The 18,900-nt window shown below is 42.2% G+C and overlaps 1 protein-coding gene across 6 annotated transcripts in view; it reads left to right on the top strand.

Annotated features, from left to right (window-relative positions):
• The first annotated feature begins 912 nt into the window (after positions 1-912).
• The window catches only part of LYRM9 (LYR motif containing 9), a 42,856-nt gene continuing 24,868 nt past the window's right edge, over positions 913-18,900 (top strand). The window contains exons 1-4 of one of the 6 annotated variants that reach the window (XM_074189022.1): positions 914-1,053; positions 6,424-6,566; positions 14,609-14,701; positions 15,123-15,701. In XM_074189022.1, coding sequence (XP_074045123.1) covers positions 6,435-6,566; positions 14,609-14,701; positions 15,123-15,290 — 393 coding nt within the window. In that variant the 5' untranslated portion in view covers positions 914-1,053; positions 6,424-6,434 and the 3' untranslated portion in view covers positions 15,291-15,701. Of the gene's footprint in view, positions 1,054-1,378; positions 1,891-6,423; positions 6,567-14,608; positions 17,267-18,900 lie in introns of those variants that run through there. The other 5 variants (XM_074189023.1, XM_074189025.1, XM_074189024.1 and 2 more) reach the window with 5 other exon arrangements.

Below are 18,900 nucleotides of genomic sequence, written 5' to 3'. Positions count from 1 at the left end.
TCCAAATATTGAAATGTTTCTGATGAGAAAATTTGGTGGGAAGAATTTGACTGGGGCAGGAGGGAAAGATTAGGGAAATTTGTGGGAAGGCAAGTTGGGAATTTGGAGGGGGAAAGTTGGTAGGAAGATAACGGAGGAATTCAGTGGCAAAAGAAGCTGAGGAAAGGAAACTGGGGGCAAGAAATAAAAGTGGAAGGTATAGGGAATGTGGTGGGGAAAGAAAGTTGATGGTGAAGAATTTGAGAGGGAGGAAGGTGCTAGGGCAGAAATGAGGCTATTTGTTAGCAATAGCAGTTGGGGGGAAGAAAGACAGGTAGGGAAGAGGCAATTGATGGAGAAGAATTTGATGGGGAAATGGGAAAGGGAGAAGACTAAGGCATCTGCTGGCAGGAAATATTGGGGGAAAACTGGTGAGAAGAGGAAACCAAGGCATGCTTTATCTCATCAATGACTTTGTTATAGAAGGATCCAAGGAGTTTGGAAGGGAGAAGTTGGAGAGAAAGAGAGATGTTTGATGAGGAGTAAAGGGACCAGGAGGAATGGGTGAGGGGAGACATGCAGAATATGGTGGGGATGGGAAAGTGGTGGGAAAGGTTAAGGGGGAGCAACTTGGGAATTTGGAGGTGATGGTGATGGGCAGGTAAAATCGGTGGGTTGGCCAGGGGCGTGGTCCCCCTACGCCCCGCCCTGTCCCAGATTGGATTGACAGGCCCGCCGAGCCCCGGAGGCCGGCCGCCGGGCGGCCGCAGTTCCAGCGAAGGCCGGCAGAGGGCGCTGGCGGCAGCGCGCGGTTCCCCGTCTCTCCTCCCCCCCGCCCGGAGCAGGAGCGAGGCGAGGCTCGCGTGCGCATGACCGCCCGGCGCGCGCCCGCACGCGCCCGCACGCGCCCGCACGCGCCCCCCGCCCCAGTGCGCAGACGCGAGCTCGCCGCGGCGCCCGGCAGCCGTGGTGGTGGGCGCCGTCCGTGCGGTGGTCGCCGCCGCCGCCGCCGCCGCCGCCCCTGCCAGGCGGACGTCCCCTAGGACCGCTCGTGGCCACCCTCCCGCGGAGCAGGTCAGAGCCGGGCCGGAGCGGCCGCGGTGGGGGAGGGGAGGCCCGCCCTCCGCGCGCATGCGCAGCCCGCGGGGCGCGCCCGGGCCTTTAGAATTGGCGGGTGGGGGTCGCCCCGGAGGCCGCCCCCCCGGGGCGCGGGGCTGTAGAACGAGGGACCCCTCCTTTATAGCGGGGAGCCCGAGGCCCAGGGAGGTGACGCCCCCCTCCCCCGCTCCAGTCGCGTCACGTGCCCGCCATGACGTCACCTCCCTGACGTCATCGCCTCCCCGAACCCCGGCCGCATCCCGGGGTACCCCGGCCCCCCATGGGCGGAGTCGCCCCGCCTCAGCCCTCGAGAGGTAAACCCAGGCAGCTGTGCAGGGGCCGAACCCCCGGGGGGGTTCCTTGGGGAGTCCACTCCACTGCGGGGGCCCGAGACCTGCCCCTCGTTTTACAGAGGAGGAAACTGAGGCCGCTTGTCCGGCGGGTAGTCCCTGAACTCGGGTCCTCGGACCAGAGCCAGCCCCCCCATGCAACTCTGTTGACACTGCCTTTTCTCCTTGACCTTGACCCTGACCCCGACTCTGCACTTAGAGCTCCGGCCCTAAGAGAGCCGCAGTGATTGGGAAGTTCACCACGCCCCGACCTCGATGGATTTGAGGTTCAGCTCTTCAGAAAGAAAAGATAGAAGTGGCGAGGCTGTGCAAGGAACAAGGCGGCTCCGGGTTCAGAGCCTGCGTTAGCTCTCGTGCTGACATTCCTGCTGGCTCTGCATTCAAGATCCATCCTTACCGCAGTGACCCCACCAAACCTGGCAGATACTGTCAGAGAGATAACAAGAGATTTGATGACCTCTAGGTAGATGACCCCTTGCAAAAGAAATCAAAGGGAACGTCCCAGAAGGTTGGGGGGAGGGGAGAAAGAGGGGGAGTCTAGAAAGGGACTGGATATATCATAAATTGGTAATGGGCTTTTTTGGGGGGGTTCTTGTTTATTTATTTTTCAGACCACAGTTGTATAAACTACATCCCAGGTGAAAACTGTTTTCAAATTAATTTTAACATTTATTTAGTTTGGGGGAAGCAGAGACAGAATCTACAGAATCCTGGAGTTAGAGGACCTGGCTTTCCAATCTGACTTGCTGACATGATGCCTGTCCTACTTGTCTGATCTCTGGCAGGTCACTTAGCCTTTCTGGCCCTCAATTTCCTCATTTGTAATTTTAGATTTGAAGTAGACTGCCTCTTAAGTCTTTCTAACCCCAGAGCTTTAAGGATGCTATGAATTAGCTGTTAGACCTGAAAGGGAAATGACTTGAAGTACAGCAGCTTTCCCACCATGGATGAACATGGACTTCCCAAGAGATTCACCTTTTACTTAATTATTTTGGGTAACTAGTGCTAAACTCAGCTGTTTCTGTTCTTCTGAAGCATTAGAACTGCCTCCACCTTCAAAATTTTAGTGCCCTAGGGCAAAGTGCTTATTGTCCTACCCTAGTTACGAGTCCTTTTAGCATCTAAGTAAGTCCAAAGTTGGTTGTGCTACTATTTTGGAAGAGTAGGAAGACTAATATAATGTTAGGTTACAATTTTGGGAATGATAGTATAGCATCTAAGGCTACTCAGCTCATCACAAACCCACATAGTAAATTAAATTAGCAATTAAATCTACATATATCAGCGATTGGATATTATTGACTGTGACTAAGTATTATAATTGAGACTAAAATAACTTCCCCCATATTTGCCGAGTTGGTTACTAAGGATTGCTTACATCCTTGGGTAATATTTCAGAGTTACACTCTCTCCAAATGTTCATTTGCAGGGCTACAACAGATGGTAGCCATCTGTTACGTGACTAGCAATTTACAATATTTGATTAGCACTTTATGTGGTGAGGGTAGACTTGCCAGTACAGTCTTGCAGGCCACTTCATGGAAAAGTTGGCGACAAACTTTGGGTCAGGCATAACTTGCCTTTGGGCAGCCCTCAGAAGTCATGTTGTGCCTGCATGGTACATCTCTGCCTCCATCGTGTTGAAAGCTGAAATTGGAACCAAGTAACCAATCTGATTTTTATGATTAATAGCTATGAAAGTGAAATTCATTCCATCCTTCTTCAAGCATCTTCCTTTGAACTGTCATCACCCATTCCCATTATGGAGTTAGATTTATAAGATTAAGTTGGGTCCCGGAGGACTGAAAAGGCTGTGGCTTTCCACATAGCAAGTTTCTGACATTTGTTTATGTCTCTGATCTTTCTGGCTGTCTGATGATGCCCATGGACCCCTTCTCAGAATGATGTTTGTAAATTCGTAACAAAACAGAAGATTGCAAAGGAAATGAGTTATGTTGAAATACTGTAATGAAATAATTTGATTAATGAATTTAATTTTACTAATATATTTAATTGTATTAAATATTTTAAAGGAGTTTGTGAAACTCTATTTAAGAATCCTTGTCATCTAGTGTGAGTGAACAAATGAATGAAAAAACATTTATGCTGTGTGTACTGTGAACAACTGCAGACAGTCCCTACCTTCAAGGGAGTTGTTACATCTTTCTGGGAGAAATGGTATCTTGGGGTGGTCAGGGTAGGACTACTTTTGCTGGGGAGTGCCATAGGGAGGAGATTAATGTGTCTTAACCAGAAATAATGACTACTCACTCATGGTTTTGACTCTAGACTTGAAAATTGAGTTCAGTGGGAGGCTGGCCAGGTCAAGGCCCAGGAATAAGAACAACAGAGCTTTGGGACTATGGGTAGAGTTGACCCTGGAGAGACATGGCCCCAGGACAGAAGTTTCTCTGGCAGCTAGGAGGTTAGGGAGGCTTTGAAACAGATGTCCCAAGAGTACCCAGTGAAGTAGCAACATTAGTAAAATTTGTTGAATTGAATTGGTCCATTTGTTGTATGGATGGATGTTTTCTGTATAAGGTAAACTCCCTGAAGACAGAAGGTTTTATTTTTGTGTTTGCCTTCCTTCCTTCATCCCCAGGTCTTTTCAAACAAACCCACCTCTCCATTTGTGGTGCCTTGAAGTTGTTTATGCTCCCTTTTCCAAGAGGACTAATGATGTCATGATGCAATGAGTGATGTCTTAACTTTTGAGTGAATTTGGTTAAAGTGAGGCAGAGTTGTGTAGTCTGCCCTCCCTCTATCCTGCCCTTCTGTCTTCCCTCTTTCCCTAGTTCATTCCCTCCTTTCCTTCTTTCCTTCCTTCCTTCTTCCCTTTCTACATCTTCCTTCTTCCTTCCTCCCTTCTTGCCTCTCCCTCTGTCTACTCATTTATTCATCACATCCTACAACAGTTCCTGGCATATATAAGGCATATAATAAATGCTTTTGAAGTGTATTGTGGGAGAATAAAAAATTGCTTTTGGTGTAGGTGGTTTTAAGGGCCCCAAATTTTATATAAAATTTTTTGGAAAAAACAATCATTAACACCTTTTTTCTTCATTTCAACTTCTTCAACTATACATTGGACAGAGAACTTGTCTTTTTTCTGTTATAGTCTGTAAAGTCACTTAATATCTTGCCCTTGATTTCTTGTTCTTTAAAATAGGAAAAATCATTCTTGTGGGCTGAGAAGATAGAATAGCAATTAAATGAGAAAGAATTTTTTTGAGAGATCCCAATAATTACATTATTGACATTCTGTTATTTTCTGTTATCTCCTGCTAGAGTTTTCTCTTGAGTCCTAAGGGGAGTGAAAAATAAGTCACTTTGTCAAAAACTGAGATAATTATCTCATGGCTTGTTATGAGGAAATAAATTCTATTATTATTTGCTATTATTGTAATAATGACAACTAGACTCAGTTATCCCATACCCAAGGGTTTTGTGTCCCTGCTCACAGATACCCCCTGACTAGGTTGGCCTTGTGATAGGGCGCTGAACTTGTCTGGTCAAGGAGACTTCATTCCTGTCTTGTCTTGTATACTTAGTGGCTGGTCAAATTGCTTGCTCTCTCTGGGCAAATGTGTAAAATGAAGGGGTTTGTCTCAGTCTTCATTAGGATCCCTTGGGGAGAGTGGCCAGGATGGAGGTGAAGTTGGTTGTCTTCTCTCCTCTCCTGAGCTCCTCAGTTCTTCTTTGGGTGCTTTTGAGGAAGAGATGGGAAGGTGAGCAAGAAGACCTCTTTTTCTTGGCAACAGTGATGAATAAGCATTTATATAGCAACTTGGGTACTTGCCAGTATATGCTGGATATTATTTAGTTTTGTGAGAACTAGATTGAGACCAGTAGTGATGAGGATAATGATGACACAGTACCCACAGTAGCCTGGTCCTGGGCTAAGTGTTTTACAAGTATATTTAATCTTCACAATAATCCTGGTGGGACTGTGGAAAGGAGGGGAAGGTTTTTATTATCTCCGTTTTACAGATGAGGAAACCATGGCAAACAGAGGTTAAGTGACTTAACCAAAGTCACACAGCCTGGATATATCTGAGACTGGATATGAACCCAGGTCTTCCTGACTAAGCTCTATCCACTGCCGCAGTTTATCCATCTGTAAAATGATTTGGGTTGGATCAGATGACTTCAGAAGGCATTTCCAGTTCCTTTGATCCTCTGATTCATAGGAGGTAAAACTGGAAGAAACTTTAGAGATATGTAGTCTACCCTCATTTTGTACAGAGGGTGTGGACTGAACCTGACCCAGGCCAGTCCCCTTATCCCTTAGATCTAATATTGGAATGAGGGGAGACCCTCTGGCTAGACTGGACCCTTCCTCCTCCCTTATCCCCCTCATGGAAATCCTTTTCTCTCTTGGCCTTGGAACATCTGCTGGGTCTGAAGGACCCCAACTCTAAATACTTCTTTTTATACCCTTGATCAGGGACAGGGTGTGCCCTATTAGTCTGCTTGCCAAGGCAACTACAGGTGCAACTCAAAATTTAATAAATCTAGTAGCATTTTAGGGCTGAATTAATTAAATGTTTGACCAAATGTAATCTACAAATGGTATTATAAATATTCAAATGAGCTTTGGCAGAAAAAAGATTTCCATTTTAGGTGAATTTTACACATTTCCCTGTAGGAAAATGACTTGTTCAAGGTGGCATAGCTGGGCTCTTTCCCCTTTCCCATGATGGCAACTGGAGGCCCCAGTGGCTAAAACCTGGGGCCTGGAGTCAGGAGGACCCAAGTTTAAATGTGGCCCAGACACTTCCTAGCTGTGTGACCCTGGGCAAAGCATTGCATCTCTGCCTCAGTTTCTTCAACTGTAAAATGGGACTCACACTAGCACCTCCTGTGGGGGTTGTGAAGATCAGATGAGAGAATGTGTTGTACTTTAGCACAGGGCCTGCCCCTGGCCCCTTGGAGGTCTTTAATAATGTTCTCTGCCCCCTGCCTCACCTCAGGTCCTCTCTCCTGTCCTCTGTAGGGAAGAAAGTGATGCTGATGGGCCCGTTGCCGGGCGCTGAGCTAGTCCAGAAGCCGATACAGTTGTACCGTTACCTGCTGCGCTGCTGTCGCCAACTGCCTGCCAAGAACATTCAGGAGCACTATAAGCACGCCATCCGACAGGTGGGAGAAGGACACTGGTAGGGTGGGGTCCAGAAGAGTGCCACACAGCCTCTCTTTACAGCTCTCCATTAGGTCTGAGCTCACCTCTTCACTCTTGGAACTCAGGCATCACCCAGGTTACCTCAAAGTGAACTTTGTCCGAATGTCTGTCTCAGAGATGGGGCTGTGAGGGCAGAGGGTTGGTACTTCCTAACACTTGGGGATGAATTGGTTTGTGTACAGCCAATGCTTAATAGACTGTGTTGTACCTCTCTGCCAACAATGTTTAACTTCAAGCTGTCTTCCCAGCTTTTCTGAACATTTTGTTTGCCAGCAGTTGTTGTAAGCTTGGGAGATGTCTACTCATTTTAATGCCAACCAAAGGCAAGCACAATTAGAAAGTTAAGCTGCCATTGCTGCTGCTGCTTGCTGCTACCAATCCCCCCCCCCCCCCCAAAAAAAAACCAAACCAAAAAATGCCCAAACCCAAGCATGAAAGCCAAAAGCCATCAAGAAAGGAGTTTTGGGGGCGGCTAGGTGGCATAGTGGATAAAGCCCCGGCCTTGGAGTCAGGAGTACCTGGGTTCAAATCCATTCTCAGACACTTAATAATTACCTGGCTGTGTGGCCTTGGGCAAGCCACTTAACCCCATTTGCCTTGCAAAATCTAAAAAAAAAAAAAGGAGTTTTGGATTGTCCACACCACTGCCCTTCATTGTTCTGGGCTTATTTGTTAAGTGGAGTGTATTTAGAAAGTGCCCTGGAATCTTTTTGCTCTGGGGTTATTCACCATGGGCTGCTGTTGTCATTCCAGTTCTTAGACAAGGAACTTGATTATAGATCGTAGATTTAAAGTTGTAGCCCTTCATTTTACAGATGAAGAAACTGAGGCACACAAAGTTCCAATGACTTACTTAGAGTCACATAGCCAGTAAGTATCTAGAGATAAGATTCAGTGCCAGGGGCAGGAAATGGATTCTCCCCTCTTCTCCCCACTCCCCATCTGTGAATCAGGATTCTGGAATTTGCTGACCCTAGAGCCACTCAGTTCCCTCCCTGATAGAATCTTTCACTTTATTTCTTTTGGTTCTGTGGTGGGACTTTTAACAAATCCTCTGCTAGCCAGATTTGAACTTAGCTCTTCCTAACACCAAATCCTGTGCTTTTTCCACTGGACTGGCTATGGTGAATCAAAGAAATAGTCTCTGATCCATTGACATAAGATTGTCACAGCTGCAAGGAACCTTAGGCAGTTTCTAGGCCTGGAGTCAGGAAGACTTGAATTCAAAACTTGCCTCAGACACTTAGATCTGGGTGACTGGTCAAGTCACTTTTCCCTTTCTGCCTCAATTTCCTCAACTGTAAAATGCTGAGATGAGAACCCCAGATCATATCTGTAAAGTGCTGAACTGAGGGCCTGGCACAGAATGGTGCTGTATTAAGTGTTAGCTCTTCTTTATTGCATCCACTTCACCCAGCCCTGGTTGAGTCTCCATTTGACTGGTCCCACGAGCCATGCTGCCTCTCTGCCTTCCCCATGCTGCATGGGGAGTTCTCTGCCCAGAAGCAGTTGTGGGGCAGGGTGCTGTCCTTGGTGCTGATGGACCAGCCTGCAGATTTTGGGGTTGACTGAATTTTGGTATTTTGAAAAAGTAAATAGTATTTTATTTTTTTCAATGACAGGTAAAGATAGTTTTCAACATTTAATTTTAAAATAAGATTTTGAGTTTCAAATTTTTTCTCCTTCCCTTTCCTCCCCTCCCTCCCCTTCAAGAGGACAAGCAATCTGATAGAGGTTGGTGCATATACAATCATATAAACATATTTTCACATTAGTCATATTGTTGAAAGAAGAAACAGAACAAAGGAAAAAGCCACAAAAAAACCCAACAGAAAAATGAAAGTAGTATTCTTTGGTCTGTACTCAGACTCCATGGTTCTTTTTCTGTATGTATATGCATTTTCTATCTCAAGTCTTTTGTAATTGTCTTGGATTGCTGTATTGCTGAGACAAGTGAATCCATTATAGTTGATCAACACAAAATGTTGCTGTTAAGTTAGACAACGTACAATCTCCTGATTCTGCTCACTTCATTCGGCATCAGTTCCTGTGAGTTTCCAAATTTTTTCTGAAATCTATTTGCTCTTCATTTCTTTATAGCACAGTAACACTCCATTACATTTCATATACCACAACTTCTTCAACTATTCCCCAATTGATGGGTATCCCCTCAGTTTTCAGTTCTTTGCCACCACATAGGGAGCTGTGATAAATATTTTTGTATATGTAGATCCTTTTCCCTTTTTTTATGATCTCTTTGGGATATAGACCTAGTAGTGGTATTGCCGAATCAAAGGATATGGACAATTTGATTGCCCTTTGGATGTAATTCTAAATTGCTCTCCAGAAAGGTTGGATCAATTCATATTTCTACCAATAATGCATTAGTGTACCAGTTTTCCAAATCTTCTCAAACATTTATCATTTTACTTTTCTGTCACATTAGCTTATTTATGATAGGTATGAAGTGGTACATCAGAGTTGTTTTAATTTGCACTTCTCTAATCAATAGTGATTTAGAGCATTTTTTTTCATATGACTATAGATAGTTTTAATTTCTTCATCTGAAAACGGCTTAGTGATATCTTTTGATCATTTCTCAATTGGAGAATGACTTGTAGCTTATAAATTTGACTCAATTCACTCTACTTTTTAAAAAATTTTTATTGTATTTTATTTTTTCCAATTACATACATTTCTTTTCCCCTCCTCAAGGCAACAAGCAATTTGATATGGTTCTACGTACATATATTTGAGAAATAAGACCTTTATGAGAAACACTGTTGAAAAAAATTGTTTGCCTTCTTTTTGCCTTCCTTCTAACCTTGGGTTTTGCATTGGTTTTGTTCTTGCAAAATCTTTAATGTAATCATTATATCCATTTTGCATTTCATAATGTTCTCTATCTCTTATTTGGTTAGAAATTCTTCCCTTCTTCATACATCTAACAGGTAAACTTCCTTGCTCTTTTAATTGGCTTATGGCATTACCTTTTTTGTCTAAATCATATATCCATTTCAACCTTTTCTTGGTATCTAGAATGTGAGATATTGGTCTATACCTATTTTCTAGTTTTCCCAGCAGTTTTTGTTAAACTGAATTCTTACCCCAGAGCAGTAGATTGTTAGTTGTTTACTATTGTTTCTTTTATACCTATTTTTTTATACCTATTATCACTCTTATTTCTTAGACAGTACTAAATAGTTTTGATGATTGCCACTTTATAATATAATTTTAAATCTGGTATGACTAGGCTATCTTCCTTTGTATTTTTTTCATTAATTCCTTTTATATTTTAAACCTTTTGTTCTTCCAGGTGAATTTTGCTATTATTTTTTTTTTAGCTCTGGAAAATACATTTTTGGTAGTTTCATTGGTATGTCACTGATTAAGTAGATTAATTTAGATAGAATTGTCATTTTTATTATATTGGCTTGGTGTTAACATTTTTTTTTACTTGTTTAGATCTGACTTTGTTTGCATGAAAAATGTTTTGTAATTATATTCATATAGTACCTGAGTTTGTCTTGGCAGGTCAAATCCCAAGTATTTTATTTTGCCTACAGTTACTTTAAATAAAATTTCTCTTTCTAATCTCTTGCTATATATTACTTTGTAATATATAGAAATGTTGATTTAAGTGCATTTATTTTATATCCTGTAAATTTGCTAACATTGTTTATTGTTTCCAAGTAGTTTTTTAGTTGAATTTCTAGGATTCTTTAAGTATAACATCAGTTTTCTTTCCTCATTACCTATTCTAATTTCTTCAATCTCCTTATCTTCTCATTGATTAAGCTAATATTTCTAGGACAATATTGAATAATAGTGATGATAACAGGCCTCTATGTTTCAACCCTTGATCTTACTGGGAATGCTTCTAATTTATCCCCATTATATATAATTCCTGCTGATGGGTTTTAGATAGATACTGCTTAGCACTATAAGGAAGACCCCTTTTATTCTTATGCTCTAGTATTTTTAATAGGAATGGGTACTGTATTTTTTCAAAAACTTTTTTCAGCATCAATCAAGATTATCAAATGATTTCTTTTACTTTTGTCATTGATATAGTCAATTATTCTGATAATTTTCCTAATATTGAACCAGCTCTGTATTCCTGATATAAATCAGATAGCATATTATCCTGGTAATAAATTGCTGTAATCTCTTTGCTAATATTTTATATAAAATTTTCTGCATGACTATTCATTAGGGAAATTGGTTTATAATTTTCTTTCTGTTTTTGCTCTTCCTGGTTTAGGTATCACCACCATATTTGTATAATAAAAGGAATTTGACAGGACTGTCACTTTTTCCCCCCCCAAATAGTTTATATAGTATTGGAATTATTTGTTCTATAATGTTAGGTTCAATTCACTTTTTAATCCATATGGTACTGGAAATCATTTTCTTAAGGGAGTTCAATGATGGCTTGTTCAATTTCTTTTTCTTAAATGGGGTTATTGAAGTATTTCATTTCTTCTGTTAATCTGGGCAGTTTAATTTTTTTTTTTTTTGTAAATATTCATCCATATCACTTAGTCAGACTTGTTGGCATAAAGTTGGCAAAGTAGCTCCGAGTTATTATTTTAATTTCCTCTTCATGGATAATGAATCCATTCTTTTCATTTTTGATACTAGTAATTTGGTTTTCTTCTCTTTCTAAATCAAATTAACAAATGGTTTATCTTTTTTATTCTTTTTTCCTAAAGCCAACTTTTAGTTTTCCTTATTAGTTCAATTGTTCTCTTACTTTCAAATTTATTAATCTCTCCTTTGATTTTCAGAATTTCTAATTTGGCATTTAATTGAAGATCTTAATTTGTGCAATTTTTTTAGTTGCATGCCCAATTTATTGAGCTTTTCTTTCTGTTTTATTCATGTAAGCATTTATAGAGATATTAAAATTTTCCCTAAGAACCGCTTTGACTGCATCCCATAAGTTTTATGTTGTCTCATCGTTGTCATTCTCTTGAATAAAATCATTGATAGTTTCTGTGATTTGCTGGTTGACCCACTCATTCTTTAAAATTAGATTAGTTTCCAATTAGTTTTTAGTCTGTCTTTTCATGGCCCTTTATCACACATAATTTTTATTACATCACAGTCTAAAAAGGATGAGATTTATTATTATGAATATTAAATAATATGAATGTTTAATATTTATGCCTTTTTGTATTTGGTTGTGAAGTTTTTATGTCCTGATACATGGTTAGTTTTTGTGTAGGTGCTATGTACTACTGAGCAAAAAGGTGTATTCCTTTCTATCTCCATTCAGTTTTCTCCAGAGATCTATCATATCTAACCTTCCTAAAATTCTATTCACCCCCTTAACTTCTCAATTATTCTGTGGTTATGTTTATCTAGTTGACAGGGGGAGGTTGAAGTCCCCCACTAGTATAGTCTCACTTGTTATTTCTTTCTGTAACTCATGTTCTCTTCTGAGAATTTGGATGCTATACCACTTGGTGTATGTATGTGTGTGTATATATATAATATATATTATATATATATTTGATATTGAAATTACTTTATTGTCTATGGTCTTTTAGCAAGATATAATTTCCTTCCTTGTCTCTTTTAAGTAGATCTATTTTTTGCTTTTTGTTCTGTCTGAGGTCAGGGTTGTTATCCCAGCTTTTTTTTTTCTGTGTTTTTTGTAAACAGCACTCTGAAGGATTCCGTATTTTAATCAACTCTGCTATTTGCTTTTGTTTTATAGGAGAGTTCATCCCATTCACATTCATTCATGATTATTAACTGTATTTCCCTTCATTCTATTTTTCCTCTTTTTTATATTTTGCTCTCTCATTGTGTGTCCCACTTCACCAGTGTTTTGCTTCTAATCTCCCAATCTGCCCTCTTTTCTATCAGCCCCCTCTCAATTTTCTTCTACCTCTCTTGATTTTTTTTTTTTAGTTTTTTTTGCAAGGCAAATGGGGCTAAGTGGCTTGCCCAAGGCCACACAGCTAGGTAATTATTAAGTGTCTGACACCGGATTTGAACCCAGGTACTCCTGACTCCAGGGCCGGTACTTTATCCACTGCATCATCTAGCTGCCCTACCCTCTTGGTTTTTAAAACCCTTTTTGAACTCTTTCAAGAGGACCTTTTGGGCTCAAAACCAATTCATAGTTCCCTTTGAGGCTTCACATGTAAGCACTTTGACATTGTTGACATCTGAGTTTGTGTTTTGTCTTCCCTCTGACCAGAGAAGTTTTATATGGCTGGTGTTCTTTTTTTTGTCTTGCTCATTTTTAAAAGTTGAGCTCTATTTCTGGGGCACAGAGGGCACTATCTTAAGCTTCTTACATTGCATCCAGGGGCCTTGCTCACTGTGCTAGGGTGACCCAGCCTAGTTGTTGCTGCTGTGCCTTTGTTTCAGGGCTGGCAGTTTGTCTGCTGTGTTGGGCCTGGAAAACTCCCAGCTGACCTGCTGTGCTGCTGGCTTGCCAAGCCTGCACCGTATGGTTCAATTGCTGATCTGTGCTGTGATATCATCCAGGCTGGACTGGGTTCCCCTTTTGCTCATGTGGGACAGACCTTTCCTGAAGTCTTTCTAAGTTATCTTAAACTGGGAAATTATTTCATTCTATTTTTTGGTGGATTTTCTCACTCCAGAATTCTGATAGAGGCTTAATTTAATGTTGTTTCTGAGGGAAACTGGGGCGAGCTCAGGCAACTTCCTGGCTTCTCTCTGCCATCTTGACTCCACATCCAAAGGATTGCATTTTCATAGAATCCTCTGGATGATCTTAGGATATCATGATCATCAATTCAGAGTTGGAAGGGACCTAAGGGGACATTTTTGCCCACTTTACAAGTGAAGAGCCTGAGGCCCAGAGAGAGAATATGAATTGCTGGTGGTCACACTGCCCATAAATAACAGCCCTGGACTTGAAGTCCAATGATCTTTCTGATACACTGCATTTTTTTTTTTTTTGGTTACTTGTCCCTCACTTGGTAAAGTTCTCATCTTATTAACTGAGCACTGCAATAGGGCTTCTCCTCTCCTGTCACCCCATTGGCACCCACACAAAGTTAATTTTTATTCCAGGATTCCACATTAAGTAATAATAATAACAATAATTGCAAATCTCATCTGAGACACAGAGCAGCCTTTTGACATGATAAAGATATTATCCTTAATTTATAGGTGAGAATATTGAGGATCTTAGGAGTTGTGATTTTACCCATGCCTATGCAGTTTGTAAGTATAAGAGGCAGAATTTGAACCCAGGCCTTCCTGACTCCCAAGATCATCACTCATCCATTGTATTGCTTTGTCACATTTAAAAAAAAAATTAAGGCAATGGGATTTAAGCGACTTGCCCAAGGTTACACAACCAGGCAATTATCAAGTGTCTGAGACTGGATTTGAACTTAGGTCCTCCTGACTCTAGGGCCAGTGCTCTCTATCCACTGTGCCACCTAGCTGCCTTTTGCTTTGTCTCATGAAAGGAAAGCACCTTATTAATCCAGGTAGGGATAAACTGGCACTTTGTAGTCTGAGGAGTGTTTCTGTGTTATATTGCATCCTGAAGGAATGTGAGATCCTGCATTATTATTATTAGTTATCATGAGATATTAAAGTGAGCATGAGTTATCAAGAGATTGGAAACTTGTAACTTCTTTTTTGACTCTATATTTCCTAGTACTCTTTCCCCTTCTTTGTTAATCCTTTCTATAACAAAAATCTATTGACATGAAACCAAGAGGAATGTCTTTTGGGCCTTCCATCTAATTTTCTTTCAATCTAACCTGATTTTTCAGGCACATGAATTAGCACATGATCCTTATTTTCATGGATCATTCTCCATATATCTGACAAGTTGCTGTATTGGCAAGGGGAGGCTTCACATTGGGAGTCCCCACACTTTTTTAAGTTTGAATTGACCCCCACCCTCTATTCCAGTGCCCACAAAAAAACAAATCTTCTCTGATAAATTAGCCATTATTATGAATTCTCAATCATTTCTTCTTGTGCTCATACTCTCCAGAGTTTCCGAGTCCATGCAGATGAAGACAATCCTGAGCGAATCCAGCAGATTATTAGAAGAGCCATTGATGATGCTGATTGGGTCATGAAGAAGGTGAGGTCCATGACCTTAGTATACACACAGCAACTTGAAAAATATGGCAGGAGATTGACTGGTCTAGTGCAGGGGTGGGGAATGTCTAGCCCCCAGGCTGTGTAAGGCCTGAGAAATCATTTGATCTGACCTGGCCAAGGCAACCACGCAGGTGGGACTTGAAATTCAATAAATTTTTTCATAGCAACATAAATTTGCATGAAGTGAATCATAATAATAGCACAAATTTTGAGGGAAAGCAAGGAACATCCACTGTGGTTTAGACAAAGCACATATAAGTGCATGACAGGACAATCACGTGTGCTTCTTTGGCCGTCTGTGACCCAGCTCCCTGAATTGTGGTAACTCAGAGGACAGTCAGTGATGGGCAGACTGGGGAAGCATACGTTGTACAAGTGCTAACACACTATGGCGAAACTAGGGCAATCCAGTGATGTTGAGACGAGATGTGATGAGATGGTTCCTTGCGATGTGGATGACCTTGTCTCCAATGATTAACAACAATGCTGTCGACTTTGTCGACTTAGTTGACAACTCCAATCCAACCTTTATCCACACATCCACAATCAACAGTCCTTGCAAAAACTGAACCTCAGATGAAGATTAAGGAATTTAGAGTACAGAGGAAAGACCTCAAGAGTTGATGATCTGAATGTTAGCTATGTTCCAAGATGCAGGATTAGAGCAGCAATCAAAGCAAAGTCATCATGCTGCAGGGGACACTCGTACTGGATAGGTATTAAAACTTAAGCAGTGTCACATCCCACAAATGGAGCCTACAAAGAAAAGAAAAGTTGATGCTGAAGGTCGCTCTTTCCAAGAGAAATGGACAAATGATTACTTTTTTGTTGAAGTCAAAGGCAAACCTGTGTGCCTCGTTTGTGGCAATGCTTTAGCAGTGATGAAAAAAGCCAATCTGGAGCGTCATTACAGCTCCAAGCACGCCAAACTCAGTGAGCTGGGAGGCCAGATGCGCCTGGATAAAATCCGTACTCTTCTGCAGAATTTGGAATCCCGTCCAGCAACTTCTCGGCCTCCTGGTGACTCAGACAGCGTGATTCAAACCAGCTATGTGGTGAGCGAGTTGATCGCCAAGAAGCTGCGGCCTCACGTGGAGGGAGAGTTTGTGAAAGAGTGCCTGGTGGCTGCTGCTGAGCTGTTGGCTCCGGAGAAAGTCAGATTGTTTCAGAGTGTTAGTCTGTCTCGGAGAACTGTCTCTGATCGGATTACTGACTTAGCCCAAGATATTGAAAAAACCCTGAAGGATTCTGCAGCAGAGTTCCAGTTTTTCTCTCTGGCTTGTGATGGGACAATGGACATAACAAGCACTGCCCAGCTGGCCATTTTCGTTCGTGGAATAACTGCAGAGTTTGTCACACGAGAGGAGCTGTTGTCATTGGAGGCCATGCACAGCAATACAGGAGGAGAGGACTTGTTTGAGAGACTTGTTTTATCAATGAAAAAACTTGAGCTTACCTTTGAAAAGTTAAGTGGCCTTACTACAGATGGTGCTCCAGCCATGGTAGACTCGCAAAAAGGGCTAATTGCTTTTGTCAAGAAAGAACTGAATCGTTTGAGTCTTGATCCAAGTGATCTAATTACATGCCACTGCATCATACGCCAAGAAAGTTTCTGTGCACAGTCGTCACGGCTCAGCAGTGTGATGTCAACAGTTGTGGCCTGCATAAATTTTGTCAAAAGCAGAGGGTTTAACAGTTGCCCGTTCAAGGAGTTACTGAATGATCTTGTCTCTGAGTACGGAGATCTTGTTTATCACTGTGAAGTGCAATGGCTGAGTCGAGGAAACACGCTCAAGAGGTTTTACGAACTGCGCAGTGAAGTCAAGCAGTTCATGGAAATGAAGGGAAAACCTGTTAGGGAACTCAGTGATCGCCAGTGGTTGTGTGACTTAGCCTTCATGGTGGACATCACCAGGTATCTCTCAGAGCTGACCGCCCAACTGCAGTGTCCCAAGCAGCTTCTCAGCACCCTGTTTTCAAACATGGAATCATTTGAAGCTAAATTAAGGCTCTGGAAAGTGCAACTTGAAAGGAATAACATGGTGTACTTCCCCACTCTGGAAGAACAAAAGCCTTCTACAACACTTGAATATGCTGGTGAATGTGAGAAACTAATTGAGGCATTTATGGAAAGATTCAAGGATGTGAAAAGTAAAGAAATGGAATTGAGCATCTTTGCTACACCATTCAGTGTGGAACCAGCTGATGTGCCTGATAACCTTCAACATGAAATCATTCAGCTGCAGAGCAATGATGAGCTGAAAGCCCGCTTCAGCCACCTCCCGCTGCTTGAGTTCTATCAACGATTCATAAGCAATGATGAATTCCCCACTTTGAGGAGACATGCACTGAAGTATGCCTCTGTGTTCGGAACAACTTACTGCTGTGAGCAGGTCTTTTCTAAACTTACCATCGCAAAGAGTCGACTACGCTCCAGACTGATTGACACAAACCTGGAAAAGCAGTTGAGAGTAGCAACATCATCAATACCAGCTAACATCACACGCCTCATCAAAGAGAAGCAGTTCCAGCCATCACATTAGGGGTGAGTTAATGAAATGTTTGATCATGTAGAGCTGGCTCGTTTTTAAGTTGATAATTTTGTATGGCCAGCAAATGATGTTATAAATAGCCAAATTGACCCTTGGACAGAAAAACGGTTCCCCACCCGTGGTCTAGTGGGATAGACAGGTGCAGGTCAAGATCTCTTCTGCCACTAGGGGTCACCCTTGGCTCACAGTGGTGGGCCACAGCTGAATCTGGGGTGGCAGAAAGGTTATTACCAGGTTTCTAGAGTCCTCAAGTCCAGGCCTCTTGAGAAGGAAACTCAGAACTCCAGGTCACAGAGACAGTCTGGCTGCAGGTCTGGGACCCAGAGTCTGGTCCTTGGGTTCCCTAGGCCAGCTCTTTTGCCCTAGTGGTGACCAGTGGATGGAACTCTTGGCTTGGAAATAGGAAAGCAAGAGTTATCTCCTGCTTACACACCAGGATTAGCTGTGGACCCTGGGCAAGCTGCTTGGCCTCAGTTTCCTCATCTGTAAAATGAGAATAATAATAGCTCCTTCCTCCCATTGCTGCTGAGGATCAAACAAGACAAGTAAAGCACTTTGCAAACCTTAGAGTCCCATCTGAATGCAGTGGACATAGCTGGGCCTGGAATCAGGAAGACTTTGCAGATCTGACTTCAAACACTTGAGTGACCTTAAGTAAAGCACTTCACCTCTTTACCTCAGTTTACTCATCTGTAAAGTGGGGATAATAACAGCACTCATCTTTGGGGATGTTCTGAAGATGAAATCAGATCATATTTATAAAGTGCTTTGCAAATCTTAAAGTACTATATAAACTCTGGCTATTATTTTTATTGTTTCCCAGGCCTTGGATTGTATGGGAAGGAAGGAAACCAGAGGCGAGGCAGGCGGGATGAGAGTGTTGGGGTGGGAGAACTGTTGCCAAAGAAGAGGCAGGATTTTTTGGAAAAAAAAACCCAAACCACACAATCCTGTCAATATATTATGCAATGTTGGACTAGGAGGGAGAGTTTATTTTCTGGGAATAATAGAGCCCCAAGCTAATCCAATCAAGACCTCTACTTCCCCTGGCTCCCATTCCTTTTTGTTTAATTAGCTTCAGCACTTATTATGGATCAAACCCTGGAATGGGTGATGAGAACACAGACCGAGATCCTGAAAGCCCCATCTACTGTACTCTCCATTGGAGGCGAGAACAGACTCCAGTCTTGGGGGGAGGATGATGAGTATGCTAACAGGGACTGTCATCAACCTCATCACACTTCAGTCAGTCAGCAAAACTGTATAAACCACTTACTATGTATCCAGCACTTGGATTGGACGAGACCTAGGATTTCATGAGCACAAGGAGTCCCTAAAGAGGAAGACCCTTCACCAGTACAGACTGGCACCTTCTAAGCAATCTCCAGTCTTAACCTCCATCACTAATAGGCTATGCCATTGACCTAGGTTCACCCAGCTGGTGTGTGACCCAGGCCAGACCAGTTCTGCCTACTCCAGCCAGCTGTCTTGTGGGCTCTAACATTGCAAAGACAGGAACAGAGTCCTTACCCTCTTGGAGCTTCCACTCTATCCGAGGAGCCAGCATATACATAAATTAGCACGTACAGAATTAATACAGAGTAAATCCAAGGGAGGGAGGAGAGGA

The sequence above is a fragment of the Macrotis lagotis genome, chromosome 5 (assembly GCF_037893015.1).
Source record: "Macrotis lagotis isolate mMagLag1 chromosome 5, bilby.v1.9.chrom.fasta, whole genome shotgun sequence".
In the NCBI taxonomy this organism is placed as follows: Eukaryota; Metazoa; Chordata; class Mammalia; order Peramelemorphia; family Peramelidae; genus Macrotis; species Macrotis lagotis.
This window is presented reverse-complemented; position numbering and strand designations above follow the sequence as displayed.